General features: G+C 43.7%; 1 protein-coding gene across 1 annotated transcript in view; it reads left to right on the top strand.

The window, feature by feature from the left end:
* CELSR1 (cadherin EGF LAG seven-pass G-type receptor 1) overlaps positions 1–6,385 on the top strand; it is a 160,906-nt gene extending 154,521 nt beyond the window's left edge. The window contains exons 29-35 of the mRNA XM_054399449.1: positions 1,156–1,281; positions 1,581–1,717; positions 2,223–2,326; positions 3,137–3,304; positions 4,233–4,475; positions 4,764–5,022; positions 6,361–6,385. Coding sequence (XP_054255424.1) covers positions 1,156–1,281; positions 1,581–1,717; positions 2,223–2,326; positions 3,137–3,304; positions 4,233–4,475; positions 4,764–5,022; positions 6,361–6,385 — 1,062 coding nt within the window. The remainder of the gene's footprint in view (positions 1–1,155; positions 1,282–1,580; positions 1,718–2,222; positions 2,327–3,136; positions 3,305–4,232; positions 4,476–4,763; positions 5,023–6,360) is intronic.
* Positions 6,386–18,704: the final 12,319 nt, after the last annotated feature.

Here is an 18,704-nt window from a genome sequence, read left to right as displayed (position 1 = left end):
TGTGAATTTTATTAATGAATAATCACAAAGTACTAATGCCAGCTAAGATCACATTTGACTGAATGTTTAGAGAGTGAGCTTGAAGTTTAAAGTTACTCTATGTCAACTACTTTGGCTAAAATTATGAACTGCATGCATCTAGTGATGTTGGTACAGCTGCAACTTAATGAGTGATTGGCTTCTATATACTTTACTGTATCTCCAACCAAAATTGCTAACAATTTAGCAGCTGTGTGCATTCCCTAAGAGCAAATACACCTGAAGGTACGCATGTGCACGCTCACTCCCCCAGTGAAAATTGTTACTGTGTGTTCCTGGAAGCCAACAACTGCCCAGCCCTGGGGATTTCAGTGATTTTTCCCATGATATTCCCCTGGTATTGCTGAACCAAAGAACATACGGGATAAATGTAGGGACCTCTCATCCCCTAGTATCTCTTCATGTCTCACAAGGCTTTCTTAAGTTCTCCTAGCAACAGTGTTAAGGACATCTGGCAAAGAAGTTCCACATTTCCAGAGGCTTCATTAAAGGCTATGTTATCTTTATGTGCTGGTGTAAAAGCTCTAAAGTCTTGGTGCAAGTACTACCCTGAAACTCCCTGCAATGTTTTCCACTGGGACATTTTGGTCCCCGTTGGATATTTTGCAAAGCAAGCTCCCTATCCTCCTGCAGCACTGGTGCCTTGCCCTGCACTGCTTTGTCTTCTGTGGGTGGACATCCCAATGGGCAGAGGGAGCTAGAGATGGGAGCGGGGCAGGAGCAGCTGCTGGGGTAGTTTCCATTTTGCTTCCCTTTCTTGTGAGGGCTTTGGGTGTGCACGGGGCTGTGATGATGTTCTGTGATTCTGTGGTTCCCAAATGACAAGGGAGTGTGGCACCTACCACAAGCTTTGTGCTGTAAGTCCTGGAGGAACACATTGTTGTATGTATTTTCCCAGGCCTTTTATGCTCGTTTGATCTTGGACATAAATTATGAAGAAATCCTAGGAGATCAATCAATGCCATTTCAAAGACAGATAATAGTTATTTCTATTGAAATCACTGATTATGAACTAGAATTCAGAGGTCGTTTCAAAACAGTTGTTCTCTAGTATCTGTGCAGGTTTATAACAATGAATCATTTCCAATTATTCTTCCTCTCTCTAAAATGATCCAGGGGCTGTTCATTTTCTTCTTCCACTGTGTATTTAACAAAGAAGTCAGAAAGCACTTGAAGAACACTTTAACTGGGAAGAAACCTCTTCCAGATGATTCCACTGCAACAAGAGCTACTTTATTAACTGTAAGTTAAAAACACTGGGAAAAAGCACCCTCTTGCAGTAGAAATTGCCTATAAAATAGACTTAGAGGTGACTTGTCCATAATTAAGCTTATTTTCTGACTAAATTCAGTAGCTTGTACAAAGATTATGGACGGCATCTCAACATTTTTTTTTCTATTTTAATCACAACTATTGAAAGAAAAGAACTATTTTCGTCAAAAACTACTTAGTTACTTCAAAATTTTATGTATTTCTGGGTAACATAAGCCTTCAGTTATGATCATTCAGTATTACTTTGTGTCTTTTTTTCTTCCCCTCAGCGATCTCTGAACTGTAACAACACGTATATAGAGGAGCCAAATATGTATCGCACAACTATTGGGGAATCCACTGTCTCTCTAGAAAGCACCGTCAGGTCAGCCAAGAGCCACAATAGCTACCTTGCTTATATTCTCAGGTAATCAGGTGGCAGGTGCATGGCTTTCAGGTGCTTGCCTTTGCCTTTTCATTGCTCTTGTGGAAAACAGAAATGCTGTTGTTCAAATGCTGCTTGTTGTGTGTCTTAAGAGTTCTGATTTATGTGACTTTTTCTTTCATGCATTTTCTTTTGCATGCATCTTTGGTGAGAGGAGTTCCAACAGCGCAGTAGTTAACCTAGCTATTGTGTTAACTGTATGGGCCATGCTGCTTGCCTGTTTCAACTGAGATATGTCTCAAGGAGTGCAATTCAGCTTATTAATTTCAGGCTGTTTCAGAGTGTGATTCATGTGGCCAAATGCAGACAGCTACATTAGTGTAACCTATGTCTTGCTGTAAAAGTCACCCCATTGACAATAAAGCCAAGAGTGGCTAACATCTACTGCAGCAGCCTGTGTTTGACCAGAAATACCTCATCTGCATGTCTGCTTTGTTAAGAACAGTAAAATGACCAACAAAGTTGTTCGTTCTTTTTATTCTCAAAGGGATGAGGCTGCTCATAAACTTAGTGGATCCTCAAGTCAAGCAAGGGCTGGTCACACTGAAGCAGATTCCTCCATTTTTCATCGTAATCCATCAAAATCCAATGGTAAGAATTATTTCTAAATGTGTGATGACCCACTTGTACACCTTCTCCTTCTCCAAACTTGTTTCAAAGACTTCTATACTAGGAAGAAGTTAGTTTGATTTGATGTGTTTCATTCTTGCTATGCATTTGGCATACCAAGATATGCAATGGGAATCCTGGAATGGAAATACTATGCATCTGATTACTTTGATGGTTCCATTTTTATCTGGCAGCTGTCACAGCTGTTGATAGATTCTGTCATGCCCTTTCTTTCTCAAAAATTGTGTGCTGTTGCTCTTGATTTTTAATTGGACATCTTTTAACATTTGATACTTGAGACAATATCCTCCTTTACTGCTATGTGTTCTGTACAAGGAAATGAGTAGTGTCTCTTGTCTCCACTCATTTGGGTCTTGACATTAAGTTTTTTTGCCTCATAGCAGTTTTTAATTTTTTTAAGTGCATTTGCAGATTCCTGATGTTCCTAGCTACCATGGTTTCCTTATGTGTTGTCTATTGAGATCTTAAGGAGTTACTGCTCTGTATATTAAATAGGGAAAAAAATGTCCCAGTTCAATTCTGCACCTCCCAGGTACACAAAAAGTCCTGCCCGCTTGTTGAGCCACATGGTTGTGCTTCCCATCATTACTTAGATGGATGCTGCAGTTCTTGTGAATTAATCCTATGTACACCTACAGATGTAAGAGCTCATTCCTGGTATGGCCCAAACCAGACTCTTGGCTTTTCTTTCTCCTTGTGTATTTGTCAGATAGATATGTTCAACTCCAGATGACATTCTCATCGTTGTGTTTCCCCTTTTTGAATTTGTAGAGCATGATTCAGACTCTGACAGCGAACTGTCCCTTGATGAGCACAGCAGCTCTTATGCCTCCTCCCATTCGTCAGACAGTGAGGAAGATGGGCTTGAAACAGAGAAAAATTGGAACACATCTACTTCCAAAAGTAATGACCATGGCCCGCTCCACAGCACACCCAAAGGTACTCCCAATGCAACAGGGGAGCAATGGGTTTATTCACTTATATAAAATAGCTGTAGGGTAGATGGGACAAATCTGACAAAATACCAGTGGCTGAGACAGCATCCTTACCACTGTGCCTTGATGCAGAGATCTTTGTTGTCTCCAGGTTAGAGACCTTTCTTCCTCCCAAAGACTTGTTCACAGGGGCAACTGAGCACAAGGGAAAAGACACTTGAGCAAATTTGCAAATTACAGCATTCAGACAGAAAGTGGGCTTTGCAGTCAGGTCCCCACTGCACTTGGAAATGGTGCTACCCAGTCAGCAAAGCCACATATGAAGGAAGAATAAGAGGAGAAAAAATCTGTTTGTTTTGGGGGCCACAGGAAGAAACACCTGCCTCTCCTCACACAATACAGGCACGTGGATTTAGCTGTGTCAAGGCCATCCTGTACCTAAACAGTTGGAGATCATTTGTCATTAATATCAATACTGTGTGACAGGGTGCAGGCACTTCTAGGCATAGTTCATCTTGTCCTAAACGTAAGGCAGCTTGGACTGGCAGACATCCAGGCTGTATGCTGGTGGTCTGCACAGACACAATATAAGGTGCTTTGAGTGCCCTAACCCTTCAGAAACCAACCTCCCCAAGGAGCCAGTGGGATCACTGGTCCTGAAGCACTGAGAGGGCAGGTTTGCCTCACACTTCCCTGTAATGGAGCCAGCAGCCTTGCTTGAAGAAAGGTTTGGACACCATGCCACCCTACCAGGTGTGTTTTGTGGGGTTTGCTGCACTCTGAGGGTAGTGCAGTCTAACAAGAGTCATCTGAAGGTTTGCTCTGGTTTGACACACAACTCCTTCCCAGCCCCAAGGAACAGGACTGGCTAGGTGGCAGCTGAGAAGGCATATGAAAAGTAGTTTTCGAGCTAGTATTTTTTTGCATTGCAGTTGATACCCTTCCCAATCATGTGAAACCCTATTGGCCCACAGAGTGTGTAACGGCCAGTGACAGTGAGGACCCCAGTGGGAAACAGAAACTCAAGGTCGAGACCAAGGTCAACGTAGAACTTCACAGGGAAAACCAGGTGAACCACAGCAACGAAGCACCACAGGACAAGGAGAACGAAGGACAGCAGAAGGAGAACAGACCTCTGTCCCACCAGAACAACCAGCAGCCGGAGCAGAGGAAAGGTAGCACCACCAACCTAGCCTCGCAGCCAGACTGGGAGACTGGAGGGTTAATTAGTTTGTATGGTAGCTCTGTCACAGAGGAACGCTTTCCAAATGGCTCTGACCTGGGTAACCAGTTATATCATGGAAAGCTAGTTGCTCAAGTATAATATTTTGGTTTTGAAGTAAAGTGACAAACTAAGAGTCTGATTAATAAATGTAAAATGTCAATTCTTGCGTATGTTCAGCTTGATAACGGAAATCACTGGTAGGTTTCAAAATGCTCATTATTCCTCTTTTCCATAATAGGCATCTTAAAAAATAAAGTCACCTACCCTCCCCCACTAGTGGATAAGAATATGAAGAATCGGCTGCGGGAAAAGCTGTCAGATTACAATCAGACAATGATCTCATCCAGGACTCTGGGGACAAATGATGGGGTCCGCTCTCCCTCAGACTCAGGAGTGACAGTAAAAAATGTTCGGAGGGAGCAGTCTCGAGACCAGCTCAACGGCATGGCCATGAATGTCCATGTGGGAACAGGACATGCTGACACCTCAGACTCAGAGTAAGTGCTATACTGGAATGCCCTGGCAGGCCTCCCGTGGCTCCAGTCTTTCCCTTCATTTTCCAGTCCCAAACTCCAACATGAGCAAGTATTTTATCTGGTGAGTACTTCACCAGTGACTGTCCTGATGGCTTGTCCATACCATGTTCTCAGGCCATGGCGTTTCACTGACAACAAGGCCAAAGTAGGTATCATGGGCAGGCCGCCATGACACCTGCCACTGCTCAGCCTAGCATGCTCTGAATTGGCACTCTGGGCACTAGAGCAAACAAGCTCTGTCCTGTCATCTTGCCACAGGATTAGCTGTGCTTGGCATGGTGGCCCTTGGTCACAGCAAACTGAGTTACCATGTCCACACATATTATCTATCTCCTCCATGCCTGGTGAGTTACTGAGATCATTGTCTTCCCCAGCCCTCCATGGCTACACACATCATCAGAACAAGGATGGGCTATTTCCAACGCCTTATGCTGCCAGGCATCTGGGATGACTTAGCAACACCCACCTGTGGTCCTGAGAGCCATGCATGCCTTCAGGGATGCTCTGCTCAGGACTGTCTCCTGCTTCAGCTTTTGTGTCCCCAGCCCCTCACCTTTACTCCTGTTGGACCATGGGGACATTTTTCCCCTTCCCTTCCCTTTCCCTTTCAATTGTCTTCCACTTTTGCAGCAGGGAGAATGTTTGGGACCATTAGGGACTTACTGCTAATGGGCTTCAGTTAATGTGGCCAGTACCAGCCACCAAAGGAGAAGGGGAATTAGAGAGTAAATATGGAACAGCATTTGCTGTTGCATGTCCAGTAAAACTGGTGGGAGATGGTGGGAGTGTCTGGCAGCCAGCACGGAGGAGAGTGGGTGAGGGCAAGACCCCAGTGAAGAGGACTCCAGTGTTTTTATGGGGAAAGGCACTAGGCTGGTGGGGGGAATGTGGAGTGAGAGTTCATCTGGGCAGAGGGAAACTGTTTTATCTCTGCACCTTTTGCATGATGTAAAAGTGCTCTCGGACAGCAGATTGCATGAATCTGTCTGAAACACCAGATTTCTAAGAGGTTGTAAGATTCATGTGTGAACCTTGCAGCTTCACTTAAGCATCAGCTAAGTACAAACCCTCCTAGAGCCTCCTCTAAAGAGTGCATCTCTTATGTATTGCCAGGAAGTGTTTCTCCTAGCTGGTCTTCCCCTTCAGGGCAGCATCCCCTTGCAAGTGTTGGTTTAGCAAGGCATGGTAACCTTACAGAGCATGAGCCTTTACTAAAAAGAATTAGGTGGGTTTAGGTGGAGTGGTTTGCCTGTGCCTGTTTAATCCTAAGCCTGCATGATTACTTCTTCTCACTAACAGAGGCAGTAATGAAACTTCAATTTGAACCATCAGGAAACTCTGATTGCTGCTGTATGGTTCTGGACTCCTCACTGTGGGGTCGCCACCTGCCCACCTTGGACTTCGTTGGAGTGGGGGTGTAGTGAGGAGAACGAGGTGGGCATCGATCCCCACATGGTTTCACATTACGGCAGGCTTCTGACTGCTCACAGCAGAGACGCTGCCCAGATCCACCTGCGATAAGGCTGCTGTGCAGCATGCTCCATGCAGCCTGTGCCAAAAGGCATGGAGATGGCCACAGAGCTGCGCTGTGAGGAACGGATGCCCTCTCACAGTGTGGACAGTGCTGCAGGGCTTGCTTATTACTGGAGAGAACCAAGGAAAACGTTGTTATCGCTGCGGACCTACCCTAAGTCAATCCACCAGCCGTAAGACAGGCACCAGGAGACATCTCTTGTGGAGTTTTGTCCGGCTACTTTGTGAACCCTTCAGCTTGCTCTGGGCTCTAGGGAGGAATATCCCATCAAGTGTCCTTTTGTTTCTATGCCAGCATCTCTATCCACCCCTTCATGGACATGTTGTCTTAAGGAAGAAAAAAAAAATCCTTTATATATATATATAAAAAATGTAGATACTTTTATATATTTTGTATGGTGTTGCTAAAGAAAAAGTTCCTTTGTATATTTTACATTTATACTGATCATCTTAATTTGATAATAGGAAAACAATTGAAAGAGGTTTTGATATTTTTTATATGAACATTGCACAATTTTACTTGAATTTGGTGTTTGATAAAGTAACTGAGGTTTGCATGGAAACCACCTTAAGAGGCAATGCAGTTCTCAAAGTAATGCAGTAAAGATTACATCAAAATCCATTAATATAATTTATAAGTTTTGTTGACAGATTTTGCATCACTTTAAGGACACAGTATGTTTATTTCGTAACCTCTTCTAAAAATCACAAAATATGTTTCCTGGTTTTGTTTATATTTCATGGTATTTTGACCTCTCAAGTACATTGAAATGGTCAGAAACTGAACTTCAGAATTAAAATAAGTCATATTTTCATCTAAGATTTCAACACAATCCTTATCTGGAGTAAGTCATATCATTATTTCTCTTTCCAAGAACAGGAAAACAAGTGGTGTCATTGTATGGTAGCTTTTGTCTTTAGTCAGGCTCCATCGCAAACCAGCACTCCGCTCTCCCAAGAGGAAGGCCCTCCTCCCATGGGACAAGTTCTGCCTCAGGCACAGTATTTTGTTTTACTGTTAATTTCCTTCCTACTGGAGTCAGTATATTTCTAATCAAAGCAGAAATACAAATCTTAAAGGATGTCCAAATCTCACTGCCCAGCTGTTTCACAAAGACCTGGCCTTCTTGGTGTTTCAAAGAGCACACAGAAGACAAGGTTTCATATTTCCCACAAAATACGTTGGTTTCACAAGCATAGGAAAGTTAAGTGTGGGCTGTTTGCCATCCTCACCATCCTGCAGTGTTTACAGAAAAAGGAAAAAAGGTATGAAAAAGTTTGCATCCAACCTGCCCTTTGACACCAAGGCTTTCAGGAGCTCCTCAGTCACCATAGCAGTACTTTTGGTTGTGTAACTATGAAAGGGAGAAAAGCCAGAAAATCAGGCTAAATAAAATGCAGAAGTTGAGGGGAAAGAAAGAAATAATATATATTATAATCTTGGTTTCATTATATTCCTATTCATTTTTAAATGCATCAAGGAGGCCTTTGGAAGGGGAGAGGGAGGAAAGGATGCTATTCCTTTAAAAAATATGCAACATACTGTATGACATTTTCTGACTGAGAAAGGTTTGAATGTTTTAAGGGTCTGGCACTTGGCCGTGTGCTCAGGCATTGTGTATAACCCAATGCTAGTTGTTTTTACATCTGTGTATGTATATTTTGTCCCAGTGAGATCTAGGTAGATTTTATTTTGATCAGAATTGTTGCAGTAAATGAGGGTCAGTTGTATTAATGACAAAAAAAATTTAAAACTTATTTTTATGACTTTTTAAAGCTTTATGGCAGATTAGACACTGGAGGTTGTTGGTTTTTTTAACAAATGTATATTTATTAATGTGCAGAACACTGGAATTGCAGCACAGATGAAAGGAGAATTTACAATAAATTAAGAAAAAAAAATTTTGAACTTTTGCTCTTTCTCTGGTCATTCATTTTAAGTTCAGTACAGATGCTGAGGGTCCATATGGCTTTTCCCAGGATTTAGAAAGCAACAGGAGGAGGGACATAGAGGTATCCATGGCTCTTGCAGACCAAGAAGAGGCAGTAAAACATCAGCCACCAATGCTGCACCCTGCAAGGTGGTGTTCTGTGGTGGTTTGGTCCACGTGGACACACACACACACACACACACACAGACAAATCCCCCTTCCAAACCAGTGCCCTTTGCTGGGGCAGGGTACCACCATGTGCATTGTGTTTCAGTCCAAACTTTCCTGGAAGAGGCATTAATGAACTGGCCACTGCCCTCTCTCCTCCCTCCCTGTTGCAGCAGTGCAGGTTTGAGGTCGAGGAGCCAATAGGCAGGGGCCGCTGAGGCAGCCTGGGCGGGGATGGAAGCTGGACCCCGTGCCTCGCGTTTCACGCAGACAACTGCAGGTGTCAGAGGCTCGTCGAGAAGGCCTGTGCGGTTTGCCCGCCATACAGCGCTTTGAACTGATTGGCTACATTTGAAAAGGTAATCTGCCACTGGGCCGTTCCGTTTTCAAAGAGCAGTTTATAGGGGGTGATTCGAAAGCCCACACCCTGTTCGTTAGCGGGATTCCAGACCGGGACAAGCGCCCACTTCGTGCCTGTCTTCAGGGCAATTACCTGCTATTGTCCTCGTAGCAGCGTGTTGGGGCCCGAACCACACTACAGCAGCCTGCTCACTTTCTCTCCCTCGCTTCTACCAGTTTGGGGATTTGTCTTTGGATTATCCCTGCCCTTTGGATTACAAGTTGCAGCTCCGTGTATCTCTTCATTTGGCAAAGGTTTTGATAACTAGAAGCTCAGCGGTTCGTGAGTAACTAAAGCTAATTTGCTTGGTTATTTCTAAAGTTCACAGACTGTTTCTCTGTGGCTTAACTCCACAGCGAGGCTGCGGGGGTCTGCCCTGCCTCCCGAGGCAGTATTGCTGTTTGGTTTCGCGTTATAGGAGTTTCCAGTTTGTTCCTCTGTGTTCCAAGTTTCTGATTTTTCTAGACTGTTATTCCATTGTTCATTAGCGTCCTATCGTGTGTAATCAACCTATCATCGACCGGGCAACCGACCCTGGATCAAATTAGCTCGGGAAAATATTTTTTTGGTATCTAATAAATCATATTCATATTTTATCAGATTTCCAACTTATATATTTTATCGTAAACTATATCACAAACCCACAGCATTTCTCATACCTGGGAAATGGTTCATGGAAGAAGAACAGCCTCTGCTAATACAGAGCAAAACGGACATCAGGAAACCACCTGGTGCACTGAGTTTAGACAAGGAGGTTACAGAGGAGGTAGAGTGGGTGAGGCAGCCAGCCCAGTCCATGAAAGCCTGTGGCATTCTTGGCTTTGTCAAGACAGATGATGCCAAGCTGTGGTCTTGCTCACTCTGCCTATCAGGTTGTGCGAGGTTTTTTTCACACATCCCATGAGGCGTTTGTCAGTATCATCTGGCCAGCTTTTCTATAAATGTTTCTAAATATTAAACAATAAACTCAGAGGGTAGAGGTGAAATCAAAGGATCTTCAGTCTGCAAACAGCTCTGTCAAAACTTGCCATTAAACGAACCTGAGCAATTAGCCCAAAGGGCAACTCTTTTAAATTTTACTGTACAAATGCATTTTTGGTGAACAAGTGTGTTCTCAAGCTCATTTTGCTGTGGAAAAGCAGAAATAAGCCTCAGGCTTTCACATAAGCAGGACAGTTACAGGGCAGATCGGTCAATGATCCTGTCTCCCGTACTGACCAACAGCAGGTGCTGAGGAAAAGAGGATTAATAGCCACACATTACACAGGGAGGTGACCTCAGCACGATCCACAGCCTCCAGCGCACTGCAGCTCAGGGCTCCCAAGCACGAGGAGTTGTGGTGTCTATAGCAACCCATTTTTCTCTCCTGTTGTGTTTTGGACCCACGTAAACTTCTAGTACACAGTGAACTGCCCAAATTGGTCACAAGCAGTAAGAAGTTACTACTCAGCTTCAGCCCTGTCTCCTGCACACAGCAATGGACACCTTTGCTACGCACACCATGAAAGGCAGTGAGCAATCATTTCTCAGTCACCTTCTCCAGGTCAAAGAGGAAGACAGGCTCCTTGCTAGAGTGCTTGGGTTGTCTGGTTCCACCTGAACAGCTCAGATCTCTGTAACTGTTCTTTGCACAGGAACTTCAATTCACCTTTCAGCCTGCCTTCTTGGCCTTCTTCAACCCCTTTCCAGGACAGCCCACAAAATGCAAGCACAAGGCCTAACAACCAAAAAAAAAAAAAAAAATTCTCCATTTAATTCCCTTTTCTTACCCTAATCTTTACAATGACATTTGGCCTAAACAAATTGCAAGAAAAAAAAGACTGCAGGACTAGTCTGTGTGTGATGCACTTGGGCCCCACACCCCCTTCTGCAGAGCTTCTGCCTTGCCTTTGTGCTCCTGTTTTTACATATGCAATTAAGTTTTCTTCCCTGTAAGTACCATTTTGCAATGGAACTTTACATTTTAATCTTTTCTTTTTTTTATCTATTCTCCAGTTTCTCATACTTGTCTTGGATTTTATTCCCATCCATGGGGCTGCCTAGAGTCCTTTGACAGCATCTACAGCCTTTACAAGCTACATTTTATTTCATCTCTCAAGCTATGAATGAAAATATCAAAACTAAGCCCAAGAGGGCTCTGGTAAAACTCCTCTTCTTGCCAAGTGAGTTTCACACCTACCTCGTATCATCATCAGCCCACACTGACTGTGTTTTGCCTATGGGAATACAGCGTAAGGCAGCATCACACCATTCACTGAAGACATGTCCCATCTGCTGTTGCTCCTTTATCCACCATGACAGGTGCTGTATTAAAGCAAATGAGATTAATCTGACCTGTGTTGCAAAGGGACCATGTTAATTCATTATTGTCTTCTAAATACATTAAAGTATTTGTTAGTGCCCCCCAGGAGCCCCCTGGAGCTCTGTGCTCAGCTTGTGCCTCCCCTTCTGTCTTGTTCAGACATCCACTGATGCCATCCCTCTGGTCAAAACCACAGTGAATAAGATACCTCACTCCTTTCAACTCACGTAACACTTTGAGCAAATAACAGATATTCTGAGTATATTTGCTGTATTTGAAGGGAAACCCAGACTGCCATCTCTCTGAACTGGTGCTGCTCTTGGTCAGGATACACTGCAGAGAGAGAGCAGAACCAAGCTACCCCTTATGGAGAAGGCTGTGCTTAAGTTGAGAGATGCTCCGTCTCTCTTGACAACTACTGTGTGTTCCAGGGCCATCCTCAGCCGACACATGGGACAGCCTCCAGCCTAGCATGGCGTAAGGTTTCTGGAGCCCATCCTGACCTTCACTACATCAGCATTTATGTCAGATCCCCTTGTGAAATAGAAATGAATTCAAAAGATCTGGCTTTCCAGGTGCTGCTGCTCTCTTTCATTAAAGTAATTGCAGTGCATCTGTTTGGGTGGTTTCCTGTATTAGCTTCATATGGGTTGGGTTTTTTTTCCCCTTGCAAATATAACAGCTTGCAAAAACACCACCACTTTGGCTAACATGTAGAAAAACCTCTTGCTTTTGGTCGTTTGATGGCAGCTCTTTGGAAGTCTGTCTTTGGAAGTCTGTCCTGAATGATCTTCACGTGTTAAGCCCACATCAACCTTTCCAAACAAAAAACGTAGGGTTGAGTCTGCTTTTGTTTTTTCATATGCTCAGGGAAATAATGAGCATGTGCTATTCTATGCATGTATAAACAGGGCAACTAAGGCAATGGGTCCCTGTACATGATGTCTGTAAATGCAGTGAAGGTATTTATAAATCTTGAGTTATTCCAGCACCACCTCTGCTGGAGAAGAAGCAGAGGGGGCAATCCCAACCTCCTGCAAGCAGATGTTGCCCAGCTACTGTTCCTTCTGCACAGACAAGTGATGAATGTGACTGGCGGACAAGAGAAGGCTGTAGAAAAGTATCAGTGGAGAGAGCCCACACCAGCATTCATCCCTACAGCCACATGGTCCTGTCCCCATCCTCCCCACCACCCCCCACCCCCGAGCCCATCAGCACTGCACGGCTGTGGCAGGAGTGAAAGGCACAGAAAAATACAGAAGTGGGACAAACTCCACATGTGACACACCAGATCTTCTGCATCCAGACACAGCACTGGCAGGTTCCAGATAGGCTCCCGTGGGGATGGCAATCCCAATGGATCCACAGTTCCTGCTCCAAGCTGCTGGGCACCACTGTAAAGTCATTCAACAGCAAAAGAACTCCCTGTGCCAGCCAGCACTTGCCAAAGCCAGTGGGAGCGTTTGCAGCAGAAAGGCAAACAAGTGGGTTCTGCAATGACACAATTAATCAGAAAGAAAAAAACCACCACATTTATGGCACATGGCAAGCCACTTGTAATAAAATAGCTGTGCCAGAGCAAGCACCCTGAAGGTACAAAGAGATAAAAGCATCTGTCAATCAGAACAGCTGCCTTTCTAGTGCTGGCTCATCAGGTTTAAAAAAAGAAAGAACCTACAGCAGTAATTTAATTAGCAGCTCCCAAGACACCAGCATGTTTCAAGACAGGGAAGAATACTGCTTTTAAAGGAAATAAATATCCCTTTGACCTGAATCTGTTCCATGTAGTCCCATCAGGGTATGAGCATCCTGCTCCTACCAAAACAGCATCAGCTGGCAGGAGCCAGCAAAGCTGAGCAGGTTTCCAGGTGAATCAGTAAATCAGGCCTTGACTTTGAGAAAAATCAGTACACTGTATTACATTGTTCCATTTTTCTGGATAAAACAAATGAGAAAGCATGGAGCAGTTAACCCCTTCACTTCCAGCTGCAGGTGGAACAGTTTTCAGGGGTGAAAGGATCATTGAAAAGCCCTGCTATGTTAGAGTAAGGGGTTAGGGTTTGTTCTGTCAAACTAATGGGAACAAATGGGTAGTCGGAGGGACCGAGCTGCCATGTCACCAAAGCAAGTCTGATACACAGCTCTTCTCCACTGGATTGTCCAAGGGAAACCACTTTTCCTGGCTGATCTCATCTATGTTATGCCAAGCACAAACCAAAATCTTGCATATTTTCTTTCTCATGCACTCAAGTGACATTTCATGTACTCCCAGAGAAGAGCAATAGATAAAAAAATATGTGAACTGTAGAAAAGCTCACCTTGAGTGACAAGATTAAAATAAAAACTGTATTTAATCCAGTGTTGATCTTAAATCCACCAGATGCCTCATGTCTAGTTATCTCATTTTTTGTATTCCAGTTCCTTTTTATGTTTGTAGACCATACTTCTTTAATGTTTATGATTCTGTATAAAGCCTCATCCATACCAAATGGGCTGGGTTTGCTTTGCCACCAGACAGGAGCTGTAGCAGGGCTGGGGATGCAGACTTCGAGAGATACAGATTGCCAGAGAGATCTGTGCTATTACTCATTCCTTTTTTTAGATGCAAATTTCCCTGAAATCCTTCAAATAAGAGAAGAAATTACCTATTGCCAGTTCCAACTCCTCAGTCCCTCCTATGTTGTAGTAAGCAGTGTGCATGGCCCAGGATTTTCCTGCTATGATGGTGTTCATTAACCCTGGACAAAGCAGAAGCATGAAAGACAGAATCCCTACAGCACCTACCCTAGGGAAGAGGAGCATGCAGGGCATCTTCCCTGCTCCAGAGAACATGGGTGAACTTCTTATCTCTGTTCTGATCAGATTTCAAGAGAACAGAATGTGCAGAGGGATGAAATAACTGGCTTCCATCAAGTTGATACTACATTATCTGTTGAGTCTTGTCTGTCCACCTAGAAACCTTTTCAGAGGTAAAAGGAGAAAAAAGAATTCACCATTCATTCAAGAGTCCAGCTTCAAGTTTGGCAGGTCAATCGATCCACCATCCAGAAATGCTGGGTAATCACCCACACTGCTTGCAGAATGTGTCCATCAAATTTCAAGTCCAGAGATGGAAATCCAGGAATCCTGCAGGGAAACAAAACACCTGAAGCATTCCATCATGAAGCTCCACAGCACTACTGGAAAAATCCAGGACAGAGCCAGGCAGACCACTTTTCACTTGATGAAACTTCTTACTGGAAGTAGGTCTGCTGTCACTTTTCCCCACAGGAACTGATATGCTTTAATTATAAGGCTGGTGTTTCCTTGGAAGCATCCTCAGAAGATGGTGCCACGGAATTATCAAAGTCCATACTGGGGTAGTCCCCTGGGAAAATTTAATGTTTGCCCTGCTGCTGGGGCTACCATTGGCTGACTCCTACTGTGCCCACTGCCTGGTCCTGATGGGAGTTCAGCTCTACAAAGCTGCTGCTTCTCAGCTGGCTCATTGGTGTGCTGAAACGAGTGTGGCTTTACCTCTGCCGTGAGCAAACTCACCGAAGGACAACTCTTCCAATCCCTTGGCCCAGAAAAAAAAAAGGGGGGGAGGGGAAGTAGGAAGGGGAAATGTCCTATAATGGACCCATTAACACTCTTCTCTGTAGCCACTACCTCCCAACGAGTCCTACACGTTTGAGGGGATGAACGTGATGTCCTGGTGCCTCCTGGTGCTGAAGCTGGAAATGGCATGCTGAGTGTGCCAGGTTGGTGTTGTGATCACGTTTTGGTGGATAATTCTGTTGTGTTTCGTTCATTAAAGCATGTAAATATATATATATATATATGCAGAGGAGGCGTTTTAAAAATGCTATTCATAAGCTGTGCATGGTTGCAGGTACATTCTTCATCAGTGAGACATGCTCTTCAAATACTGTTACTATTGTCTACCAACTGCGTGTACTACCACAATGCTCTTAACACCCATATTTTCCCTCTTTCTCCCCCTTTCTTCCACAGAAAATATTTTTTTCTAATTTGCTTACCTGTTTGAGTTTGGGGGGTTTGGCCATTGTAGTCAGGACGGTTGGTACTTCATTGCTTGGTGAAATTAAACAAATCTGTATTTATTTAAAGAAGCATCTGAGGCATTCATGGAAATACGCAGTTTCAGCCTGACTTTCTCTCTGATCCATACTCATCCTTACTGACTGAAGAAAGCGCTGTTGCAAAGCAAACAGTGCTGCATGCTTCCCTGGCCTGATTCCATCTGCAGATCTCTCTGCAGCTCACCTGCTGACCTTGGCTGCAGAACCACTTCTCAGCAGCAGAGATCCTCACCAGTCCTTCCTGTGCTGAGGTCTCCAAGCTGAAAGGGTTTGTTTTTTTTTTTAAACGGAATTTGCATCCTTAATGCTGAAATGGCAGGACCCTGAAATTCAGACCCGTCTCATTACCTGCAGGGACATGTCAGCACAGGTGGTTGCACACAGTCATCTCCAAGGTTCAGAGGATAGCTCAGCCTCATTCACGGGGCCAACTGGCAACATGTACACACACAAATTTAAATGCCACATCCACAAAACTGTTACTTTTTTGCTTATAATTATGATGAAAAGATAGATCTGTTCTAAACAAGCATGTCAGCTTTATTCCCTGTGGTTTGCAGCTACAGAGAGCAACCATGTGAACATTTTTGAAGCAGAAGGATGAAAGGTTTTTTGTCCTACAAGCTGCTGTGAACGCTAAAAGCCAAAGCCTTTACTACTGGGGCCATAAATACTGAGCTGCTGCAGGGTGAAGGAAGCCCCTCACAACATCTATGTGACATTTCACCTCTCCAAAGAAGCTGTCCAGGCAAAAATAGAATCAGAGAACCCTGATCTCCTTGCATGGGGAACATCCCTGTCCTCCTGCTCTAGAAGACCAGATGGAGAGAGGAACACTGCCAAGAAACCACAAAACCAACTAGCAGAGCAATTGAAACAGATTTTACACAAAACTTTTGGAATACAACTGCTCTTGGAGTACAGTTTTTCAGCCATTATGCATTCAGCAACCCAGGTTTTAGGGTATAACAGAGACTTCAGTTCAGTCCTAGCCTTCAGCTGACATGACATAGTGGTTTTTCAATTACACGATCCAATTCTTGTTACCATGTTCTCTACTTTAGAATTAAAAAGGCCTTTTTTTAAAAAAAAAAGTTAGTCTTTTAGACCAAATATTTCAAGGCCTGAAAAGCTTAATAACAAATGAGAGTGTAACTGCCTGATTTCAATTTGGTGCCCTAAAAGTAGGAAAAAATTACCTCAAAAAAGTGACAAACAAATAAATTTTTAAAAACATGTGGCTTCTGCAGTAGGGGGAAAAAAAAATATTTTTACCTGCCAGTCAATCTGCTCTTACCCAGTTGAAGCTAAACCTTGGCCAAGTTCCAGCCTTGGCAATGGCTGCATGAGAGACTGTCGGTGATGGTGCCTTGCAGGGAGCAGGACTGCCCAGTGCCAAACTCCAGTCCCACCTTGCTCTTTTACCTCCTTGTCTCCAAGCCATTGCAGCTGGGCAGCATTTTCACAACCATTTTCTGCTGGCCCAGGTCAGGCTGAAAGCCTCTGGGCAGGTTGGAGCAAGGCATTCAGGCTGTGCTAGGCACAACAGTAACAAACACTGGCTGGATGGGACTGGTGTTACTGAAACCACCATCCTCTTTATAAACATGGTCAGAAAGGGTGTTGGTGCTGCTCATCTTGTACTCAACAGTCAGAAATGGAGACATGTGCCTCTACAGGCTGCTCTGGCAGGCTTCTCCAAGCGGTGTCTTTGTGCACGAGAGTAAAATTGCCCTTGCCAGAATCCCTACATATGAAATGAGCAAGGATTCTCATGCAGAAGGTCACTAAAGATCCTTACCCAAGAAATCCCACAGGATGGAAAGAGAAGTATAAGCTATTTGGAAATGATGTTTTAAACACACAAGCTTCACCTTGCTAGACATATGCAAATGCTGTAAAACACCCTACCCAAGAAGCTATTTGCAATATGAATTTCACAAATGCCTACTAATTCCTAGCTCCCAGCGGCATGGTGAGATTCACTGGGAGCAAGAGCATCAATTGCTTTATCATGTCAAAGGCCTGTGGTCATCATTGCAACACGAGGTTGAGTTACACTGAAGCCAAGAAGCCTCCATCCTTCGCAGACAATGAGTGCATAGTAATCAAACCCTGCCCATGTTCAGATGAGGTTTCTTCAGTAGAACCATGAGGTTCAACTCTGACAATAAAAATCAGCCCCTGATCCTCAAAAGTGAATTGAGACCACTGCGAGAGATTCCCACAGAACAGCATGTTAGCTTACAAATTATCTGACAGATACAGAACAGCTGATGAATGAGGATTGAAGCATCTGTTGTACAAGGAGTAGCTGAGAGCTGGTGCTGTTCAGTGACAAGGCAAGTTGTGGAGTTCTTGAAGGTACTGAAAATCTGACAAGGCAGCCATGAGCAGCCTGCTCTATTTGCCCCTGCTTTCAGCAGTGGAGTTGGACTAGATGATCTTTAGAGGTTCTTGCCAACCTCTGCAATTCTGCGAATTTTGAAGTTAATTTTGAGGACACACAAATGGCTATGTCCTTTTTCTTGTTCTCATAGTTGAACTTGCCTCTACCAGTACAGTATCAAACAACAAACATACCTGCTGAGATGAAGTAATAATAAAAACCAGACCAGTAAAATGCAAAACATTTGTCAAGCTTTTAATTAAGACATTTACTGGAAAACTCAGATGAGGACAACATGGAGCATTAACTCCTTAATAATTAACACCACATTATGCCAAAAGTTTCAGGAAAAATAAGGAAAATGTTAGGAAAACCACATAAAAGGAATAACCAAGACCCAGTAACACAACAAATCTGACACAAATAAGCTGATGTGAAGCACAAATACTCTTTGCAGCTAAGCTGCACTTGGATAGACACTCTGAAGATTGACTTTTAAACTGGATTGATTTTGGCACCAGTGAAAAAAGATGGCTTTTTTCCCCTCACAAGCAGATCTACCATAACATCAAATAAATACAAAAGACACTAACAGTCTAGGGTTTTGCCATAGGGGGTCCTGATGAACTGGTTTAATTTTGCTAGACTAGCAGGTAGACAGTTCTCCCCTGTTCACTTCCACACTTTGAAGAGACTACAGTTTACTTTTCTTACCAGAAGAAATAAAATGAATTCTTAGTACACACGGAGAAAATGGAAAAGGATGTACATGTAACCCAAGCCTTCAGATCTGCTGAAAACGTCTACTCATGGTACATCCTTCCTACTGCCCAAA

This window comes from Indicator indicator, chromosome 3, assembly GCF_027791375.1.
Source record: "Indicator indicator isolate 239-I01 chromosome 3, UM_Iind_1.1, whole genome shotgun sequence".
In the NCBI taxonomy this organism is placed as follows: Eukaryota; Metazoa; Chordata; class Aves; order Piciformes; family Indicatoridae; genus Indicator; species Indicator indicator.
Note: the sequence above shows the minus strand (reverse complement) of the source record. Positions and strands in the feature narration are given on the sequence as shown.